Source organism: Pempheris klunzingeri, chromosome 12 (assembly GCF_042242105.1).
Source record: "Pempheris klunzingeri isolate RE-2024b chromosome 12, fPemKlu1.hap1, whole genome shotgun sequence".
NCBI lineage: Eukaryota > Metazoa > Chordata > Actinopteri > Acropomatiformes > Pempheridae > Pempheris > Pempheris klunzingeri.
In genome coordinates this window covers 9,185,301-9,207,148 of record NC_092023.1, presented here as the reverse complement: position 1 = coordinate 9,207,148, position 21,848 = coordinate 9,185,301, and the positions used below count along the sequence as shown (strand labels likewise).

The window sequence follows — 21,848 nt, the reverse complement described above, 5'->3', positions numbered from 1 at the left end:
CTGTGTCATGATTTCTCACTGTGCAAAAATGACAATAAGATAAAAAAGTGTCACTATACTTTACCCTTAAAATAAAAAGTAAGGCTTTAACTAAACTCCTAAACCTTTTGTCTTCATCTTCAGGAGGTGAGTGATGCAGATATCATGGAGCTGGTTCACAGCTCTCTGGGGCGGATGACCATCATTCGTCAGATCTTCCCATTGTGGAGGGACACCAACGTTCGCTGTATGAGGAACAATCATCGCATTTCCTCCCTGCTCTGTGACCCGCAGGAAGGCTATCTGCAGTCCCTGGAGGTGAAAACTGCTCACAGATTTACTGTTGAAGCCCCTGAAATATTGTCACGTACATTATATAAGTCTGCTATATTCTATTTTATTCTCATCAACCAAAATGGACTGGATGTAGATGCGCTTCAAGGATAGCTCTGGTATTTTTAAACTAGCGTGCTATGTTTTTTATATATTTTGGGATCCAGTGACTGGTAGGTACAAAAAAAATTGTTTAAATTAGTTTTGTCTGCCTCAGTCGGCAGCCCTGGATGGGCTGCAATGACTGCTCGTTGGGGGTAACTGCACTGTCAAAGTACATCCACTGAAAGTTCATGTTTTTTCCAATGACAAGCTCACATTGTTATTCAGTGTCTGGCAATATTATGGAAAGAGTCCCTACAGAGCTAGACCTGTAGGATCCTTTTTGTTTAACAGAAACAGCTGTCATATTGCCACCAGAATCCACTGACAAAAAGTAATTTTACCTCACAAAACACAGGAGTTGCTGGTCTGTTTGCTGTGGTGTTTTAACACATAAGTTAGCATTTTCACTGGTTGTACTTTGACTGGCACAGTTACAACTAAGGATTACATTGCAGCCATTATAGCTTCTTCACAGCCTTTTCGCAGCTACAGCCAGAGGTGATTTTCCTCGACTCCAAAAGTTTATGTATGTAGCATTTCAAATCAAAATAAGTAAAAAAATAATAATAATTGCGCCCAGTGTTGAAAATAAAATCAACTAACCTGAAGGACATTTTACTAAAAATAGTAGTCCTTAGATCATGTACTGAGCAATGTAACATGAAAGACATTATTATTAGACATTATAAAATTTTGACATAATGCAAGATGCTCTGAGTACAGACACAGGGAAAACATGCAGGTGAATTTTGTTTCAATTGTGACAAATTTGATTCAAATCACAAATTACAGTTTTATTCCTGTCTCAAATACTGTAGACTTGAAAAGTGGCTGTAAAATGTTGGTAGTTTCCTTATTGTCAAAAAAACAAGCATAGTGTGGTCTTTTTCCATCCTGGGCACAGTACATGTGCTTCAAGGGGTTATGAGCACAATTCCTGCCTCATCACACACATTTTCCACTGTTTCAGTAGTGGCTTCACAGAATGTACATGCTGCCGCAATGTAGGACAGTATAGACAAGCATCTGGCAAGTGCCACAAGAAGGCAAATATTAACTGATTATGTATTCAACCGAATATAGATTAAGCTCCCAAGATAAGCTAATTATGAGAGACATGAATGTCCATGAATATGAATGACTTGAGTTCAATGTGACTGGGAATAACTGACAGACCAGAGTAAAATGTGTGTTTTTTTTTTAAAGAAAATAAACGTTTTTCTCCCCTTGATGTGCAAATCAAAATCTAAAAAAATCCTACACATATATTACATGTTAATAAACTGCTTAGATATCATAAAACATTGTGGGAAGTGCTATATGCTCTGAAACAGATTATGCTATCACTGATTTGTATTAAGGATTTGTCAACAAGGAACCCAGCCTTAGGTAAATTCACTATGACAATGAGAGCCAATAAAGGAAGATCTGCCCTTGACTACCATCACAGCTTTTATCTATCTAACACAATGTCAATGCATGAGTGTTCGTAGTAACCTTGCTCGCCCACTTACTACTTTTTTTCGTGAATTAAGAACGCCTCCTTACACCTCTTTGTCTTTTCTTTTCTTAATCCATCTGGAGTGCAATGGCTGTGTCCCCCGTAGCTCTATTGAAATGTTCATTTCCCTTTTCATCCATATCCCGGACAGATGGCAAAACCATGTGGTGTGTGCACCAACAGTTCTCAATAATTCACATGAAAGAGGGTTAAATATCGGGTAATGGCAGTTTAAGTATTCATCAAAATAGTTAAAACTGAGGAGATCACAGTGCTTTCCTGCACTAATCCATTTCAAAACCCCCTCAGCTGCGGTCTAACCTCAGATAACCAGAGCTACTCAGCTTTCGACTGAGTGACCTTGAGGCAAGTGAACTTGACTTGTATGATGTCTTACCATTGAAAGCCCTGGACTGAAGTCTAAAGGTGTCGAGCTGAATGCCTGGAGTGGCAGCTAGTATTGCCCCCATGTATCTTCTGCTCTGGGAGGATTTGACATGACTTGACCCAGAGGCCCTATCAAATCCACTGTCACGCTAAGACAGAAGGCAGACATGATTGCTGGCAGGGTACACTGCAGTAGGAGGGAGACGGTTGGACTGATGGCAGTTCTGAAATGAAATGATTGAACCAGAATTAATTTTAGTTTTGCCACTCTCTCTTAATTTCAGATCACACCACTGTTATTCTAGCATTACATCTGCCTTCATGTTGTATAATTCATACTGTTTAACCTGCTGATGGTGGTGCAATCCCATGATTGTTCAGCAAATAAACCTCAGTCACTAAGTATAAATATGTGGGATATCAGAGTGAGGTTGCTTCTGTTTTCACTGTGCAGTCCTTTGGTGTAATCAAGAAACACACTGGGTCTTCATCACAAACAGCAGCAAACATTGTCAGACAAAGGAGAGAAGTGCTCACCAGTTTGCTCCATGCTTCCCATTCTCTCTCCAAGTGAGGAGTCAAGATTTTATTCCCCAGTGAGTTTTTTTTTTCCCAACCAGGCTCAGCACAGACAGAAAGACTAGTGCTTTTGTGTCACTGCGTTCACAATGGGCTTCATGATATTTTCTTTGAGCCCTAAAAGCTAAAATATTTTTCTATGTTGTGTTGAGATTTGCGTTTTGTGCTTTGTCTCACAGCACAAATAATTCCAACAAAATCTAAGAATGCATTTATTGAAACTGCTTGTTTTTTCTCCACCAACAGGTGTCCAACCTCTACCTGTATGACAGTGTTTTGATGCTGGCCAACGCCTTCTACAGGAAACTGGAGGACAGGAAGTGGCACAGTATGGCCAGCCTTAACTGCATGAGGAAATCCACCAAGCCATGGAATGGAGGATGGTCTATGCTGGACACCATCCAAAAGGTATTTCAAAATTACCGTTTTTCTTCAGCTTTATTTGGTATTTTACAATAAATGAACGAATGCCTCTGCAGTATTCTGTCATGGATGATTATGTGAATAGTTAGGCACAAAAAGCACATCAAAGGATTTATGGGACACATTAATAAGTAAGTAAAAAGGTGGTTCATTAAGTCATCACACTCCTCAGGAAAGTCCATTGAACTAATATTATCACTGCTGGAAACGCCAGTCAGATCCAAAATTCAAATGATGAGTTTGGCCCCATCATGGATTTGTGGCAGATTGTGGTCTTTGATCTCTTTATCCTTGTGTAACTTTCTCACTGAAATAAGGCTGCACATCCTAGAAAGTGACTTGATTTTATCCATTTCAAAGTGATAATGGAATTTTTCATTGTTGCGGAGATTCAAGCCAGATAAATCTGTGACAAGTGTAACATTAGATGACCAAGCAGAGCATGAAGAACAACAAAGTCAGGGTGCACTCATCATATTGTTGTGTTGGTACCATTGAAACCGAACTGTAAACTAGTTGAAATTGATATGATTCCTTTTACAGTTCATAGCTATTTCAAAAAGATTGTCTGGAATTATCCATATTCTCTTTCATAACCTCCTACTGCAACCACAAATCCGGTTAAATGTCACACATAAGGCTTTTTAGTGTACAATTAAAGGTATAATTTCCATGAATCAGATGGTATTTTGTTCCTATTGGTAATTATACTGTAAAATATCACAGTTCTGTAAAATGCTACCAAAGGTAAATTTTAGCTTCATGATTTCCCTACATGGTATGCCTTACACATACTCATTTGACCATTGAAATGAATGCAATGTGTAACTTTGCATGTGCAGTTTTACTCATACTTATAATTCTGCAAGCACAAACCAAAACATTAATACCACTGCTCTTGGGCTGTGACCTGTAACAGACTATAACTATTCTCTGCTTGTTGTCGCTGCAGGGACGGATCAGTGGCCTGACAGGACTGATGGACTTCCGTGCTGAAGGCTCTAATTCACATGTGCAGTTTGAGATTCTTGGAACGAGCTACAGCGAGACTTTTGGGAAAGATGTGAAACGGGTCAGTCCAGAATATTTTACAAATATATTTTGTAAAGTTGTCAGTGAAAGACACCTCATGCCTAAATCCTGATGTTTTACACAACATTTTATGGTGTGGCAAGTAGATTAATATGAAAATTACGATTAATTTGCCATTACCTTTTTGCCTTAGTCTAGAGATAAGTAATAGTGGTCTGTTTTTTTTTTCTTCTTTCACTATGCCAGAAAAAATATTGTAGCCGTGCCACTTATTAGCGTATGCTGCAGCAGGCTGCCTTACCTTTCTCATTTCACCAAGTTAAGCAACAGTGCTATGTCCCAGTTATTTACTGTATGCATTAGACCACAGACTAATCGATTAGAGCTGCTTTATAGAACATTTTTTTAGGCTTTTTGTTAGATGTGATTTTGCATGGACTTACATAACTGTTCGTCCTGTAGGTGTTGAGGAAGCAGAAGGTACTGTGAAACCACTTAAAAAGATAGCCTTTTTTAGACATTGCCTCAATGTGACCACTTATTGTGTGAGGAGAGAAAGAAAAACAAAATTAACTCAAAATGTCTTATTCCTATTTTCTCAAGGCCACACAGTAAACCTTTTAGGTTCATGTAAGCAACCCCAGTCCTTGAGAACAGATGTCCTGCAGGCTTTAGTTGTTCTCTAATAGTTCATTTTCCAGTATATACCCGGTGTGGCTGATTCACTACAGGGAAAATAAAAAGACCTGCAGGACATCATTCCTTGAGGATCAAAATGGATTGCCACTTGTGCTAGAAATCATGGGGGTCCATTGGAGTGCCTGCTTGGGACAAACACTATATAGAAAGGCTTACAGCTGTCTATTGTTTTTGCATTCTTTCATAGACCTGTGGTTCTCAGACCGCAGTAATCCTCAGAATCCAAAGCCCTGTTGTTTTTTGTGTCAGGTGAATGCAATTAACTTATGGGTAGGAATGAAAATCATCTGTATGCTGATCCCAGAGAACCCTGGTCACAGGGCTTACCATTTGACGGTGAGGTGTCAGATATGAGGGGGCCCTCTACTGGAGCTCCTGAATTAACAAGATCAGTCTTCTATAATCTTCCATTTCTCCACACAAACCACCCTGACGTGAATGCTGTCATGACCTGAGTGTTAAAATGCATAAAATGTGTGCTGCTTGCTAGTAACTGCCCCTACAAGCAACAATGGTTTGTTTTTGCTTCACTTTACGTTTGACTATTGTCAGAGTATGTTTAATCTGCAGTTTCATGTTGACAACAGACATATTACATGTTTTGAGAATAACAAGCAGGCTAATATGAGCTGACCGTGAAGTCTTTACTGAGAAACTTGGCTGATCTTTAAGTGTTGCAGAGCTGAAGTGAGAGATTGAGAGCATTATTTGTGCTCTCGTCTCTTAAATGTAATTTGTTTGTCCCTGTGGATGTCCTGATTCAGTCAGGGCCTTCTTGCAGAATGAAGAGGAATTGAGTTTCTTGGCAATCTATGTAGAGCAGGACTGACCAGAAGCGGTAATGAAGATTTAATCACCACTCAGCCTAACTGAAATCATGAAGCCAATTCATCATAATGTGGTCATTAGCATTAGCAAGGAAGAGCCACACTGCACACAGTCCCATGTTTACACACATGCGCACACACAAAGACAACACACAAACATGCACACTCTTTCGTGTCCACCAGCCGAGCCAAACATTTATACACGGCATGACACAAAAACAGTGGAGCCCCAAAGTACATTCATACACAAACACGTTTTGTACACACTGCGGTGCATCTCAGACATAAAGAGTGTGCAGCCAGGCAAAGCAGAGAACAGAGGCCAGGGGGCACACTAACATGTGGGCGCTTGTATCTCAAAATCATTAGAGGCAGAAGGGGACAGCAAGGCCAGATAATGGGAAGCCAAATTCAATGCCAAGTGCTGTTGTTCATTACCTGGCCTGTCTGTCTGTGCGTCTGCCCACTACTTGGCAGAGCCATTTACTGTGAGGACAAAGACACAAATTCATACTCCTCTCCTTTTTGTTGCCCTATAGGAGGATGTTTATGTATACATTTACTTGCCCCATGTGGTAAACCTTCTTATCTACTATCAAAAAAAGCCACAGCAGTACATGGGCTCCTTCGCTTCTTCTATTGTAATGCTTTGTTACTATGTGTTTTTTCAAGTATAGTGTAACAGCAGTTGCTTGTGCTCCACCCTCCCAACCCACATCCACCCCTCACAGCCATCCTCATTTTGTCCCTTTCCCCTCTCTCTTTTATCTTTTCCTCCCATCTCATCTCCCATCCTCTCCTCTCCACTCACTCCTCGTCTTCTTCCCTAACTCTTTCTCCCCATTTTTCAGCCATGGTTTCCTCCCTCTCCATCATCATTTATCTGCATTCAGTCCATTTTCTCCCCAGCCTGATGGCTCTTAGATGAGGCGTCTTTCTGGTTAGAAACTGTAATGAAGACTGAAATACTATTTCCTGGATGGCTACTGTGAGTTTTCTCCACCATTCAGTGTTGCTGTAGAGTGATCGATGCTGTTGTTGTTTTGCTATCCCAGTTTGCTCTTATTGATGTGTCAGTTCGTCTCTAAGCAGATATTGCTAATGACTTCTAGCTTACACAAAGCTCCTCATAGGGAAAAGTCAGTTCATTCGAATGTAATTGTTCCTCCTAGCCAAGCATTTTGCATGCATCATGCAGTAGTCATCTCTCAAATATGTCCACAGTAACAGCACTAGCATTATTGTATTGTTCAAAATCACATTTTTAGTAACATTTGGACCATTCTGTAGCTGAAAAAAAAACTGATGTACTTGATGTCATGCAGCTTCAAATTATCTTCATTCAATCTTCTGGTTTCAAAGTGCATCAAAATGCAATTTCAATAAGATTATGATATACAGTATATAGTATGAACTCACTTGACATAATATTATGAAATTTGTAAATAATCTAACTTGTGTTGGAAATAATGTATGGCTTGGCTGACTGAGACATGTGACTTTGCTATTAGCTTTAAAAATAGAGGAAATGAAAAACAGCCTCAGGTTTAAAAGTTGAAAGATTTCTTTGCTGTTGCGGTGAGTCAGCCCCTGCAATGTTTTAAAGTTAAAGGAGTCTGGGAGTTTTGTTGCTCATTACATGCATCTTTCCATTTTCTCCGAAGCAGCCAATTGCTTTGTCATTAGTCGTCTAAATCTGGCAAGAATGTAGCTACCATGAGTGCCAGAATCAAAGAATAACACACCAGATTCAGCACTACATCCATCCAACTAGCGGCTAATACTGGCCCAAAGCTTGCCAATGCTTATTCTCACCCCAAAACTAGCCAAATCTGGCAGCCCTATTGACAAGAGCTGCCGCTCTCCTTTGGTCCTGTGGTGCCAGAACAGAGACATGTCGGCCACAAGGGTTGGATGATGTTGGATGTTTTCTTGTACCAGCACCCTTTCAGTTGATGATGTATTCAACAGTGGAGGTCACGTGAGCTCCATATGCCGCACATATATAAATATATATACACATATATCACATCACAGTTGTTCATACAGTAGCTGATGTATTCGTCTTGTTGCTCAACTCTATTTCTCACTGGTTCATGAGGCAGAAATTGCATTAAATAGTTTATAAAGAGTGCTTTTCTCTTGCCAACAATATATCTGCAGGGGGTTGATTGGGGTTGTTGCTCTAATGATTAATTTGCAAGGCACTGAGATTTCTAGCTTTTAGAAACTTTCTGGCTTCTACTGAATTGAAAACCTATCTACCTACCTACCTACCTAACTAGGGTTAGGGTATATTTGCACCAATTATTTTTGCTGGATCTTTGCCATCATTAGATAATTACCCATCTCTAAAGTGATCATTCGATATTTTAGATATAATTCACACACACACAAGGTCCTATACCCATATCCAACTTAGCAGTGTGGAAAACTGTATTAGACTTGTCAAGTTCTTTTGCCATAGATAAGTAAACCACGGCAACATTATTTCGTAACATGGTAACATTGTAATATGTTAACTGTAATTGTGTGGAAATTTCCTTTTCTCACAAGAGGCTACGTTAAAAGGAAAGCACTGAACTGGCAGTACCCACTTATGGTCCTACCTACAGACACACTGACAAAGGTGAATCCTCTTGAGAGACTCAAATAATTGGATGAAAAAGTAGATGATATTTCTCCACATCTCCTCATTTACTCCTTCTCATGTGCTCCAATCCATCATAAAAATAACCTTGAACAAATGTAACCAATATTATAGTCATCCAGTCCATTTAGTTGTCTGCACCTACAGTGCCTGCTTTTTGTTGCCCTCAATTCATGAGGTGAAGTAAAAATATAAATCAAATGAAAAATTCAATCACATCAAATTTTGAGCTCATGAGTGGATATGATGAGTTGAAGTTATTCTTTGCAGTCCAGAATACACAGTTTTGTTAAACATACCATTAGTGTAAAATACAAATCTAATCAGGCCGTATATACAATATAGATCTATATATATCTACCTCAACCTGTACATTGCCATTCTATATTTATTCCAGCATCTTTGCACTATTGTTTTCCTCACATCTTTGACATTTTTTTTATATATATTTATATGTTTACATTGTAAATAGAGGTTACATTTTTATGCTAAGTTAAATGTGTGCTTTCTTCAGCCTTGTTGTTTTTGACTCCCTTTTTGTCTGTTTATGTGTGCAGTGCATAAGAGCAGTGGAAAAACCGAAGTCAAACTCCTTGCATGTGTTCACATACTGAAGCTGATTCTGATTCTGAGGGCAGTATCAGTAATTCCGTTTTTTATGATAACTGGCATGCGCACATCCTTCTCAGTCATATCTTCACTTTTAGACCTTGAGGCACTTTTTTGAAGCCTACACTTTATATAATGAGCCAAAAGATCTTTTTTCATCTCTCGCATGCAGTCTTTTTAAGCAACGTAAGAATTACTGCTAAAACAGAGAGAATAGAGGATAACTCTGCCCCACTGTATACTGTACTGATCTAAGGACTGACACAAATGCTGCACCTAGCCTTTAAGATAACACATTGTGTTTCAAAGCTAGGGTAGAGTAAATGTGGGAATCATGGAAAACAGGAAAAAAATGTCATCATTGAGAGCTTTCAGTTTCATGGAGCACTTTTCTTATTGAGGTTTTTCCGGATGATTTCATTGTGATAATGGAATAAACTCACTTCATCTCATTTCTTCTCCTTATGTTTCCTTTCCTTTGGTCATCCCTCTTCCTTCTTGTCTCTTCTCTTTAATATTGATCTGGTTTTTATTCTTTTGCTCTGTTTCTCTGACACAGTGGTATAAAGTGAATTGTGCCTGATGTTATTTATTAGAGGTTAGGGTGATGGACTGACGCTGTGTCAGTATATCGCTACAGATGAGATTTGTCTAATTTAATAACCAGCTTATTTTTTTGCTGTATTCCTGGAACGCAAACTGCACCATTTCAGTCTTTCTCTCTGAGATGCGGGATGCAAAGTGGAACATAAACAATAAACGTCATATAAATCACATCATTACATGGATGTACACACACATATGTGTATTTGTTAAAGTTATGTATACAGTACATTTAGTAAGAATAACAGTAGATTCACTGGATGTAGGCAGTAAATAAGGCAGGCAATTAAAATGTGAAATACTGCATGTTCAACACATACTTGCACACACGGGCTCACACAGTCTTTTCAATGTGGTGGTGAGTCACACAAAGCGTGTGGGTCAATAAGAAGCTTGGTAGCATGATGGGCTTGTCAATATGTGAGCACCTGATGGACTGAACTAGCAGGGTGAAGGGAAAAGCAGAATAAAAGCAACTAGCTCAAACTATAATTCCACATCCAGAATGATGCAGTTTAAATGGTTCAATGAAAGAGAACAGAGCACTTTCTATAAGATTTTTAGGAGATACTGTAATTGAGACAGTTCTGGCACTATGAATCCAGGGCTATTTGACTTCCACCCCTTTGTCGTTTTCAAGTGGTCATCGGTATTTACTAAGCCCCGTTGCAGATCATTATTTTACGGTATTGAGCATCATAACCATTTACTCAATAGCAGTCCTGTTATTGTTCTGACTTTTTAAACGGGATATTCCAAAATCTTATTGGCTGGATATTCTCCATTTTGCTGTGGGATAAAAGCAAAGCATATACTCTAAGTTGTAGAAGGAAACAACTGAACGTTTTGATCTCACTTCAGGTAGGTACCCCCCTGGTGACTGATTGCTATGCATGTTTATAGGAAGACTAATCTAAAAGTTAAATCCTCATTGACACTTCAAAGAAAAAAGCACAAAAAAAGCTTTTTCTTTTTTTAAGAGATTTAGCATCAAGAAACAAAAATCAGTTTTTCTTTCCTGTTTCATTCAGCATATTGTTACACAATCCATCCCTCCTTAGCAGAAGTATGCCTTCTGTTTCAGTGTCATGTCCTTGATAACCTCAAACTACATGTCTTCCTTATTTGTCAGAGGAAGAGACATGTATAGTCAGTTAACATTTAATAGCTTGGTAATTATTCATCCACAAATGACATTTTCAAAGCTGGTAATCAAAGATTACAGTGTATTCAGTGAAGTGTCACTTGCTAATATGCAGGTGGTGTGGCTTTGCTGTATGTATTGTTTGTGACCTTCCCGGTGGCGTGTTGGTGTGCAAAGCTCTGTGAAGTAGAAGTGTTCCTCAGTTTACAGAACAGAGATTTTTCAGTGTTTTTCACTGAGGATAAAGCTGCTCATGGAGAAAATAGTCCCCTGCGAAACAGGCAACTGACATTTTGCACGCACACACACACAAACACAGCATCGCATATACAGATACACAGAGGAACAACTAGAATAGCCAATGCAATCATATAGTGCTGTACTGGCCTACAGAACTGTACTCATACCCACATATGGCTCAAGATCTACTGTCATATCAGCAATCTTATGTATTTATGTAAATACAAACATACAGAAATACATGCATAACATATTTACAATGATTAGCCCAAAGAACAAGATTGAAGATGCTTTATTGGATATTGCCACTCTAGTTGTACTAGTGCACTCATGTGAAATTTTCTGGCAACCAATCTCTGTATCGTGGAGATGCACACAGTGCCCACATAAGGACCTCTAGAAGGCACTTCTCATGAGTGACATCCTGCATGGGTAGGAAACGGTTTGTATACACCCACTCAAGCTGGCAGGTTATAAACATGATTCACAACCTTTTTGAAGATAAGCTATACATAGCAACGCAATGTAACTCTTCAGACTGCATGGTCTGCAGATGGTTTCTAAAGAACTAAAGATTCAACTAATAATGGAATATTCTTCTGAAGTTTCTTTGCCTCTCATTCTTCTACTTCATTCACAGTCAAAAGCCTTTGTTGTTGCTTTGTATCTGTAGTAATTGTTGTTTTCTGCTGATTGTATAATCGTTTGCTTTTGCAAATGGTGTCAGTGACAGAGATTTATGTTTGTTCATTTTGTTTTTGTCATCAATCTTGACTGTTAGCCAAATGGAACATCACAAGAATACAAAATCATGTTTTTAAAAACATGAAGACAATATACTCAGCTTTTTGGCTCTGATATTTCCAGGGCCAAACCCAGCTGCCTATGTCCAATCAAGTAAAAGGGCAAAAGAGCCTCAATATTTCATGAGGTTTGAAGTAAAGTGCAGGACTTGTGATGAAATCGTGAAGCTTAAAAATACATCTGCCCCTGTTCACAGTTTTGATCTCTGGTACCTTTTTCAAGTTAATACTGAATAGAAGGTCCTGAGTCAACTGATGAAAGAGAGTCATATAGGCTGCCTAATCAGATTCATCTGGATGTAATTGTGCCAAAGTTAGACATATGTGCAGTTTCTGCTGGTCAGAAATTACCTAGTTTGAACTCACTCTTTTGATTGCTGCCACAGTATCACAGCTTGAGTGCTTCACAGAAGTAACGTGTTTACATATTGTTTACATATAATACATATATATATAAATAAATATATATATTATATATGAATAAATATATTACACAAAAAAAAAAAAAAAATTAAGGGAACACTCGATTAACTAAATATTCAAGTTCAAATGAGTAATTGATGTAATTTGTTGAGAACAAAATGACGGTCAATGGAAACCAAAATCACCAACCGACGGCACATATGGATGCGCCGTCCTGGATGAGCTGGACTACCTGTGCAACCTAAATGGGCTGCAGGTATCGCCTCATGCTACCAGTAGTGACAAGGACACTAGCAAAACGCAAAAGTAAAGAAGAATCAGTCAGGAAGGAGAAGGAAAGAGCTATTGTCTGTGGCCACCACCTGAAAAATCATTCCCTTTTTGGAGATTGTCTTGCTGTTGCCTCTCCAGTGCACCTGTTGTCACTTTCATTTTCACCAAAACAGGTGAAATTGATTCACAATGGCTTATGCATCCTAACTGGACAGAATGATATCCCTGAAGTTTAATTGACTTGGTGTTATACCGTGATGATTAAATGTTCCCTTAATTTTTTTGAACATTTTTTTTTTGTTATATTTAGTGAATTGAATTTAATTGGAAAGTCAGACAAAAAAATATCATTGTGATTCATCCTGTTAATCAGAAGCTAGAACTGAACAAAGCATGCATAAATTGACATGGACATTTTGAATTGAGCAATCTAACTAAACTAAAAAATGTGATTTGCATTCCTTTAACAGCTTACTGGTTTTTAATATCTCTCTGATTGTTGTGGAATACTGTCTGTTTCTGTGGGAAGGGTATATGGGCGAGGCTCCTGCTGATGGGGCACGTGTGCTGCAGACTGAGGTGTGTTGTGGCCTGAAAGTCCTGTTGTTTGGCCTCGGGCCACCATTCTTGTCCTGTCAGCTCAAATCTCATAAACCACTCGAAATGATGTGTCAGATCCTGGAGAATCCTTGTCCAGCTAGCAGCACTGATTAAGAATTGAACAAACATCAGCTTCACAATTTGAAACACAGCTCAAAACGTTGACAGCGTGGAATGACAGTTTTAAAGACGTGGGGTTGTTTAAATTCAAGAAAGGAAAAAAAAACTCAAACTGATGTGTTACATGTTTTGTTTTCTTTCTGCAATTTCAACATGATGAGCAAGTTTTATTATTAACATTATTGTTCTGCTCCTTCCTCTCATCATGATCCTGCTCCTCATTACCATCTCCATCTGTATGATTATTGGTTCAGTATACTGTAGATTTCTTGCAGTGTGACAATACACTGCAGCATTCAGATTTGAGAGCATTTAGCATGCCATTGGCTGATGCTTATTGTCTTGGTAACCAGCTGAGGTGTTGAGTGACACTTTGAAGTAAGTCACGAAAATATAGGACTGGATGACTTTACTTTTCATACACGTTTTCCTGCTACACAGGGTTTACTGTTAAGTTACGCCGGTGATAGAGTTGATAATGAGGTGTTTGGCCTGCTCCATTTTTTCCATTTTTTTCTCTTTTCCCGCATTTATCTGATTTTTCTTTCTCCCTATTAGCTGGCATCTTGGGACTCCACTCGTGGTTTGAATGGTAGCCTAAAGGAGAACCGGATAGAGAGCGGTATGCAGGGAGTGACGCTCAAGATTGTAACATTACTGGTAAGTCGTGGGAGTACAGTGAATCTGTTAACACTTGACCTGAGTAGGCAAATATCTGAGTAAGAAAACAAACACCACAGTATAGAGGCAAACACATTAACACAGGTTATTTATGCCAACAGATTAAGCAGTCATTTCCATGTATGAATACACAAACATAATATTGTGGATTCTTTTTTAAAAGCATACCACATGATGACATCATGACACTTAATGTTTCCTGCCCTGTTTCTAGAAATAACCTATTTCTTACCTCAGATGATGTTAATAAAGGATCTGTTAGCAATTTGAAGACTTACTGTAATATATAAAACGTGTGTTCTCAATATGAGGTCCTTGGTTGTACTGGGTTCAGTGAGCTGCTATCACAGGAGGAGAACCAATAAAGGCGACATCTACTTTACACTATTTGGTCACTGTTTTGGAAGAGGGAATTTTAGGTCTTCCCCATCTTGTCCTGTGAATTTAAAGGGACAGAAGGCAGTTGAAAATCAAACCTATGTTACAGCAGCTGTTCTTCAACTAACTTCACCCATTCTAGCAGCTAAAGTCTCTTCCTTCTGTCTTGCCCTCAGTTACGCTTCTCTACCCTTCGCTTCGTTTTTCTTCTTCTTCACACATGATTTACCTGCACCATATTTATTCACATAAGTTCTGCTCAGCTCTCCCCTGGCAGTGTCACTTAATCAAGTCATTTGCCTCTGCCCACTTTAACATTCCCTCTCCTTTCTGTCCCTCTCCCCCTGTCCTCTTCAGCTCTCTTTACTCCCCCTTCACCTGTTTAATTCTGCCCTGACACTTTCAACTCATAAAGAAGAACCATGGTAGGGTGCCATAAATTTAGAATAGCAATTTCCATGTTGATGAACCATAGCAGTTGCCATGGCGCCATGTGTTACAGGTCAACAGTTGCTGGGGAAACTATTTTATTAAGATGAAGTTCAACTTAGATCACCTTAGAAGCTCTTCATAAAGGTGTCACACCAAAGTTCTTAAGATGACTGAATGTGTCCTTGCCTCAGTCGCTAATCTGGCCCAGAGGAGATTATGGTGCATCTTGATAAATGACATGCCTGTGATTAAGTACACATACTCTACTCTTTTCCAGAGTTCGAGGATAATTTGTGGGCTTAAGAGACAAAATCCTCACACATTCACATTTCTCAGCATTATCATTGTCAGTAATGTATTATCCAAGAACTCCATTAATTAGTTGTGAAATATTCACTCAAACAGGAAGAGCCTTTTGTGATGGTGGCAGAGAATATTCTGGGTCAACCAAAGAGATACAAGGGCTTCTCGATTGATGTACTGGATGCCCTGGCCAAGATCCTGGGCTTCAAGTATGACATCTACCAAGTCGGAGATGGGAAGTACGGCTCAGCGCTTCCTAATGGATCATGGAATGGTATGATTGGAGAACTCATTGGCAAGGTGCGTGTGCTTTCTATTTAATCTCACTCAATCAATGACCAGATTTCACTCCAAATATTTTTTTCTCGGTGTCAGGCCACATTGTCTTGTTTTGAAATGGGAGCCCAATTATAAGGCTCAGTAAAGTGGAAAAGATTAGAAAAATATTATTTGGGCCAACAACCTCTATCTGCAAATCAGTTTTCTCCAGTGGATGACATCACATTGATTGAATGGGGTCTGATTTCTACTTTTTGGAGGCTGACAACTTGACAAATGCTGTTATTGGTGCTAATAATCATTATTTTTCCTGTTTTTCTGTTGAGAATTTCAGATATTTTCTTACTGTAAGGAACAAACACTCTCGCCCAACAATCTGTACATTATTGTTTATCAGGATTGAGCAATGTAATTGAACAATGACAGAATGAACAATGTGGTGTTAAGCACAACAAACCCACATTGTGCGATAGCTGCCTCTGGTTCCAGCATATGTTACTGAAATGACTATCAGCAACTGATGTTTTCTTTTTTTGAAGAAATAGACTTAACACTTGATCAAACAGCAGTTATGTTTTCTTAGACGAACCCTATCACATTTATTGATGATTGATCACTATACCTTTCAGCATTAATTAGCAAGATAATGTAGAGTGGAAATTATACAGATTTAAGTATAGAGAGCTTTCTTGCTAATCTTTGAATTAAGAACTCCACAAAGGCCTAATGATCTCCCTGGTTATTAGCTTCAAAGTCAACAGTGTTCTGGGTAGATGACAGAATGGTAATGTAAAGCAAGGCAAAGTTGGATTTAATAATGATGAAAGATCACTGTGTCAGAAAATCAAATGGTTTTTCTCCCACTGAGAGCACTGGAGGCACACAGAGATTGTCTGAAAAGGGAGTTGTGAAATATATGCATTGTAAAATTGAAAATGTGGTCTAATGGTGGTTCTGGAGGAGAATATTAGTGTTACAAAGAGCAATAGGTTTCTTCTTAGTGGGATAAAATTGACAACGTGTACACCAAATTTCCTTCCATTTGGACCATTTGCTCACACAAACAGTGGCCTGATGGTGTTTCTGGAGAACAAGAAACAGGATTTCCACAATAAACATCCTGTCTGAATGTGGTGATGAGTGGGATGGAAATTCATTTAAGAACTGAAAAGTTAGCACAGTGGAGAAGCAAAAACAAGTTTCATTCAATGAGGAGTATTTTAAGTCAGACATAAGTTTTCATAATTTTGTCACTGACAAACGAATCAATGGAATTTCTTAGATGGTGGGGAAATTCACAGAGGTCAAACATACCAAATTCTCTGTAATGTCTAACAACATACAAAAGTGTAATACATACTGTGTTTTTAAAAGAAATGTTATAAAGACTCTGAAATAGGAAGATATGACTCTCCATCTACAGCGAGCAGACCTGGCCATATCAGCCATCACCATCACCCCGGAGCGCGAGAGTGTTGTGGATTTCAGCAAGCGCTATCTGGACTATTCAGTGGGAATTCTGATGCGAAAGTCAGAGGAAAAGATCAACATTTTCTCGTTGCTGGCACCATTTGACCTGGCAGTGTGGGCATGCATTGCAGCAGCAATCCCTGTGGTGGGCATCATGATCTTCCTGCTCAGGCGCATCCAGGCAGTGCGCTGCCAGAACAATACAGGAGGCCATCCACCACCTTCTGTCTCCACATCGCTTCAGAGCGCCATCTGGCTTGTCTACGGTGCTTTTGTGCAACAAGGTGGGTGATATGGTTTGAGTGTGGCCTTCACAACATGCAAGGATAACCGTTACAAATGATGCATTTCTCATATATTGGGGTCAGGGCTCTTACTAGTTAACACTTCTCTGTTTGAAGGTGTCATGTTTTCATTTCATTTAACACCAAGCACCAGCAATGCAGTTCTTAAATGCGAAACCCTGAATATAATTAGAACAAAAATGACAGAACACTGAGAACTAGTTCTAGGGATTAAGGACAAGATTAAGATTAAAACAAGCCAAATCAATGAAAATGCATGTGTGGATGTGAGTGTACAGCAAATGCTGATTCAGTAGTGAGTCAGTTTGAGGCACAACGCCCACCCTAGCATTTTCTAAAGGTGCCCTTGTTAAGGAGAACATCCCATCTTTAGGTTTGGTGGAGATCCAGGTGTGTCGGGTTTGGATAAATGACTACTTCAGCAACTGATGTTAAAACCTCAACTGCATCTATCAAAGTCTGGCACACTGCCTTTGAGCCTTTTTTAACCCAGCACCCACTATATTTCAAGAGAAGCTAAATTTCATGTCTTTTTTTCTCCCTCCTTGTTTTTTCTCCTTGTGTCTGGCTCGCGTTCCAACGCTGCCACTCTCTGTTGAAGTCAAGTGGATTACATTTTTTCTAGGGATGACGTAGGTCACTTTGATATGGGTCTGACTGTTGATGCATAGTGTACCACTGTCAGAGAGCAAAAACTTGGCAACCATAACCCCCCAATGATTTCATAATGATATATACAACATTTGGCGCTTTGTTGAATGTTCATTGCAGATTAAACTATCCACCCACAGACACACTGACTTTCCTCACTGCCTTTTTAAACTGCCCTTCTTTTGTGCCATTGGGAGTTCAGGGAGAGTCGGGAAATAATATGAAACTGTCTAGGCGAACTGATGGAAATAACACTGTTTCCTTATGAGGAGGGAGTTTAATCAGTTTGTTTTGTAGATGAAAGAGACTGCACCACAGTGGACGGCTGCAGTAGCGTAAGATCCTGTAAAGTTTCAAGATGCACATTTCACATTCAATGACCTTAAGAAATCAGTCAGAGCCATATGTAATAAGAATGACTGATGCTGGAGTGTTATGCATCTGACAAGGCCTTCAGTTTTTTTTTCAAAACTGTCCTAAGGGCGCAGCTGTGTTGATTGTGACACTTTCAGACAAATATGTTTTCATTACATTTCACACTCCTGAATCTTTCAGATGACATTTCTATGGCTTTACTCTTCAAAATTAGAATGCGTGCTGACATTTTTCTCATGCGCCACATTAGCTGTTGGATATTTGGAGAGAAAGTGTCAGTATGACGGAGAAAAAGTGAAGATAGAAACGCTAATGTGAACCAGTCTTTTCCCCTCAAAGAAAACAAGCAAGGTCAAAGGAGACATTTAAGATACAAAAACTTACAGTAATTACACAAAATCATCATATAGCATAAAAGGGCATGAATGGAGTTTTAGAAAACTGCACAACACCACTAGTAAGCTCATTCATATGCTTACTAGTCCATTTAACATTTTAAAAATAAGAATTTTGATATCCTAGGTCCTATTTTAAATGGCAAGATGTTGTATTGTACCAGAACAATACATTTACTTACCAGACACACAAAAAAATGTTACTGCTTTGTTGGAAATGCAGAAAATAATCCAAATAAAGGTATAAAATAAAAAGCATTCATTTTCTTTCATATATCTGTCATAAAACAAACTGAAACAATAAAACTGTGATAGTAATAAAGCACGCCTATACAGTTTACTTCCTTACTTCATCAGATGTATGAAAAATGTGTTCCTTAAATGTGACTGTACGCTAGATTAGGGTTAAGAGATAGCTGCATTAGATCCTGCGTGGTGATAAGTAATGCGATGCTGTGCAGTACAAAGTAAAGATGATGATGATGTGTGCCTCTGTTTGCAGTTTTTATACCTATGTGTTTATGCCTGCACCTCCACAGGCAGTGACTCCATCCTGGGATCGGTGGCTCTGCGTATCGTCATGGGCAGCTGGTGGCTCTTCACCCTGATTGTGTGTTCTTCCTACACAGCGAACCTGGCTGCCTACCTCACCGTGTCACGCATGGACAATGCTGTCCGGTAAGGCGCCATACCTTCAATGAACATTTTCCATCACTTAAATCTAACTCAGTCAAATGCATTTGACCTAAGCACGACAGGGGGGGAACTCTGTATACGCCTTCATAAATGCTTAATGGAGGTATAATAGAGGTCCACTCTGTTAACAAAATACAGTTATTAGGGATGTCTTGATTCAGATTTTTGTAGCTTTAGTATCGTAAGTACCAACTCAGATCTGATACTTGTGTGTACCTAACTGCTAAAATATGTATGACATATTTTAAGTTCCTGGTTCAAACAATAAAGTTGATAAGCTTTAATTATTGACATGATTTTGAAGAAAGTTTAACTGCAGGAATGTGACTCCTGAAACTAACATGAGGTGATCTGCTAAGGACAAGACTTATCACTCTGATGTGTAAAATCGGTGAATTTCCCCTTTGAATCTCCTGCATGCTTTCATGTAATCATTTTGTCTGCCAGGCTTGAATCAATACCTGTATATCTCTAGAGGTGAGTCTTCTATAGTAAGGTCTCTCTCATTTTTTATGTGTGCTGTACATAGTGTGGGGTGTTTCTGAGATAGCACATAGTATATCTTTCAATATTTTAGACACAGCGACAAGTGCTGTAGCTCAGGTTGGAGGTTCATCTGTGAGAATCTCATCAGCCACAACTGGTGCAGAATGTTTAGTCTGTCGTCTTGTCTGTGATTTTTGACCTGCTGACTAACAACTAGCCTGTCCTCAGTTTAACATTTGTCAGTGAATCCAATTTGGTGTGCTGTCTTTCCCCAAAGAATGGGCAGGGAGGCATTTGATTGCATTGGGTCCCTCTTCTGTTGAACAAATAGCCACATGTGGACATGTGAGGCGAGAGAGTGAATGCTAAACAGCACACAGCTCACCTGTGTGTGTGTGTGTGTGTGTGTGTGTGTGTGTGTGTGTGTTTATCTTTGGCAATTGTCCATTACAGTGATATTAATCTTTCTCAGAATGCTTTTATCGCAGTTTAGGGAACAGAATCAAAGCAATGGCAAATTATTGCATTTAGGAGTTAAAGAGTAGGGGGAAAGTACACCGTGACCAAAATTTACATTTGAAATAATCACATCCTGTACATGTTGTTATCTCTAGTTCTCAGTAGAAACTCCTTTGTAAAACTTGTAGCCTGTGTGGGATTCATATCTTGGTTAATCCAAATTCATTGTGCAAGAAATGTCTGAAGCATTAAAACCTGAGAAGAACAGTAATTTCCTGAAAGGGATCGCTCTTGTTGCGATGATCTTTCACACAACCAAAATGATTGCATTGCACTAAAAACACAGTTTCTGTTTTTGTAAGTACAGGACTAAAGCGTCCTACAATAAAAAATGTATTTCATTTAACATCCCTTATTACTCTTATAGAAGAGCAAATCTATTGTATTTCCAGAACATGTTTCTTCAACCTGCTTCCAGTGAAGTTAGGAGAGACCTTTCTTTTGTACTCAGTTGCTTTCCTGACAAGCATAATATGCTGTTAAAATTGCTGTATTATAATTATTTACTAATTAGCAGTGCATTCAGATCAACTCTGCTGCTACACTACCAATTACATAATTTGTGAGTAACAACTCTTCTAAATGAACTGCTTAGAACACATTTGTGTGACCCTGACTGTAATTTTCTAGCAGACTTCGTTAATCTCCCCTATAAAATCCAAATTAAGACAGAAACTAAAAGAATGGCATGGATATATTGAGGGCAGGTTGGATTGGAAGGATCAGGTAATCCTTTTTCTTAAAAACAATATTAGCAGGTCTTATCTGACCTGTAAAGTGTGGGGAAATGATTGCTTCAAAGACAGAAGAAATAACACCTCAGACCTCAGACCTCACACCTCGAGACTGGGTTTCATTTGACTTGAAATTATTGGCCAGTCTTTTTAAACTTGCTTGTGGTTCTCTACCTGCCTACTTCATGTTGTTAAAAAATCCTTAAAGACGTTTGCGTCCTACCATTGCCCACAATCATCATGAGCATCAATCTGGAACACAAATGATTGATTTGCCATTACAAGATTAATGTTTATCAAAAAACAAAACTAATCAGTTGTTGGGCATTGAAATCCCAGCTCTATTCACATAAATGAAACCCTCAAGACCTGATTTGTGCTTGTGATTCAGGCTGTGACTGCTTTTGTAGAACCACCACTGTAGAAGTACTGGAGGACAGAGAATACAGGAAATGTATATGCACTATAGTGACCTGGTTACTTTAAATCTTTGTTTACATACATACAGGACATCAGTTAACACCCCTCCTTCACCCCAGGCCATAGTTTGAGACCATGGCTTACTAATTTTAAGTAGTACTGTCAATATTAACATATTATTTAATTAATTTGAAATATTCAAAGTGTTGCAGGTGCATTTTGATTACTTACTGTTTCATAGGCAGCAATCATCGCAGGCTCAGCTGCTCTTAATCCAAACCCCAGGCTTCACTTTCAAATGTCTGTTTTTCTGCCATAGCTAATGTGTGTTTCAGCAATAAAGCTCCAAAAATAACAGATTACAGCCACTATGCTGCGCCGCAGTTGCCAGACC

At 38.9% G+C, this 21,848-nt stretch overlaps 1 protein-coding gene across 1 annotated transcript in view; it reads left to right on the top strand.

Moving 5' to 3' along the window:
* Window positions 1–21,848, top strand: part of grid1a (glutamate receptor, ionotropic, delta 1a) — a 214,515-nt gene that overhangs the window by 180,034 nt on the left and 12,633 nt on the right. Inside the window, exons 6-12 of the mRNA XM_070841114.1 lie at window positions 124–297; window positions 3,131–3,292; window positions 4,260–4,379; window positions 13,889–13,990; window positions 15,227–15,424; window positions 16,827–17,157; window positions 19,139–19,277. Coding sequence (XP_070697215.1) covers window positions 124–297; window positions 3,131–3,292; window positions 4,260–4,379; window positions 13,889–13,990; window positions 15,227–15,424; window positions 16,827–17,157; window positions 19,139–19,277 — 1,226 coding nt within the window. The remainder of the gene's footprint in view (window positions 1–123; window positions 298–3,130; window positions 3,293–4,259; window positions 4,380–13,888; window positions 13,991–15,226; window positions 15,425–16,826; window positions 17,158–19,138; window positions 19,278–21,848) is intronic.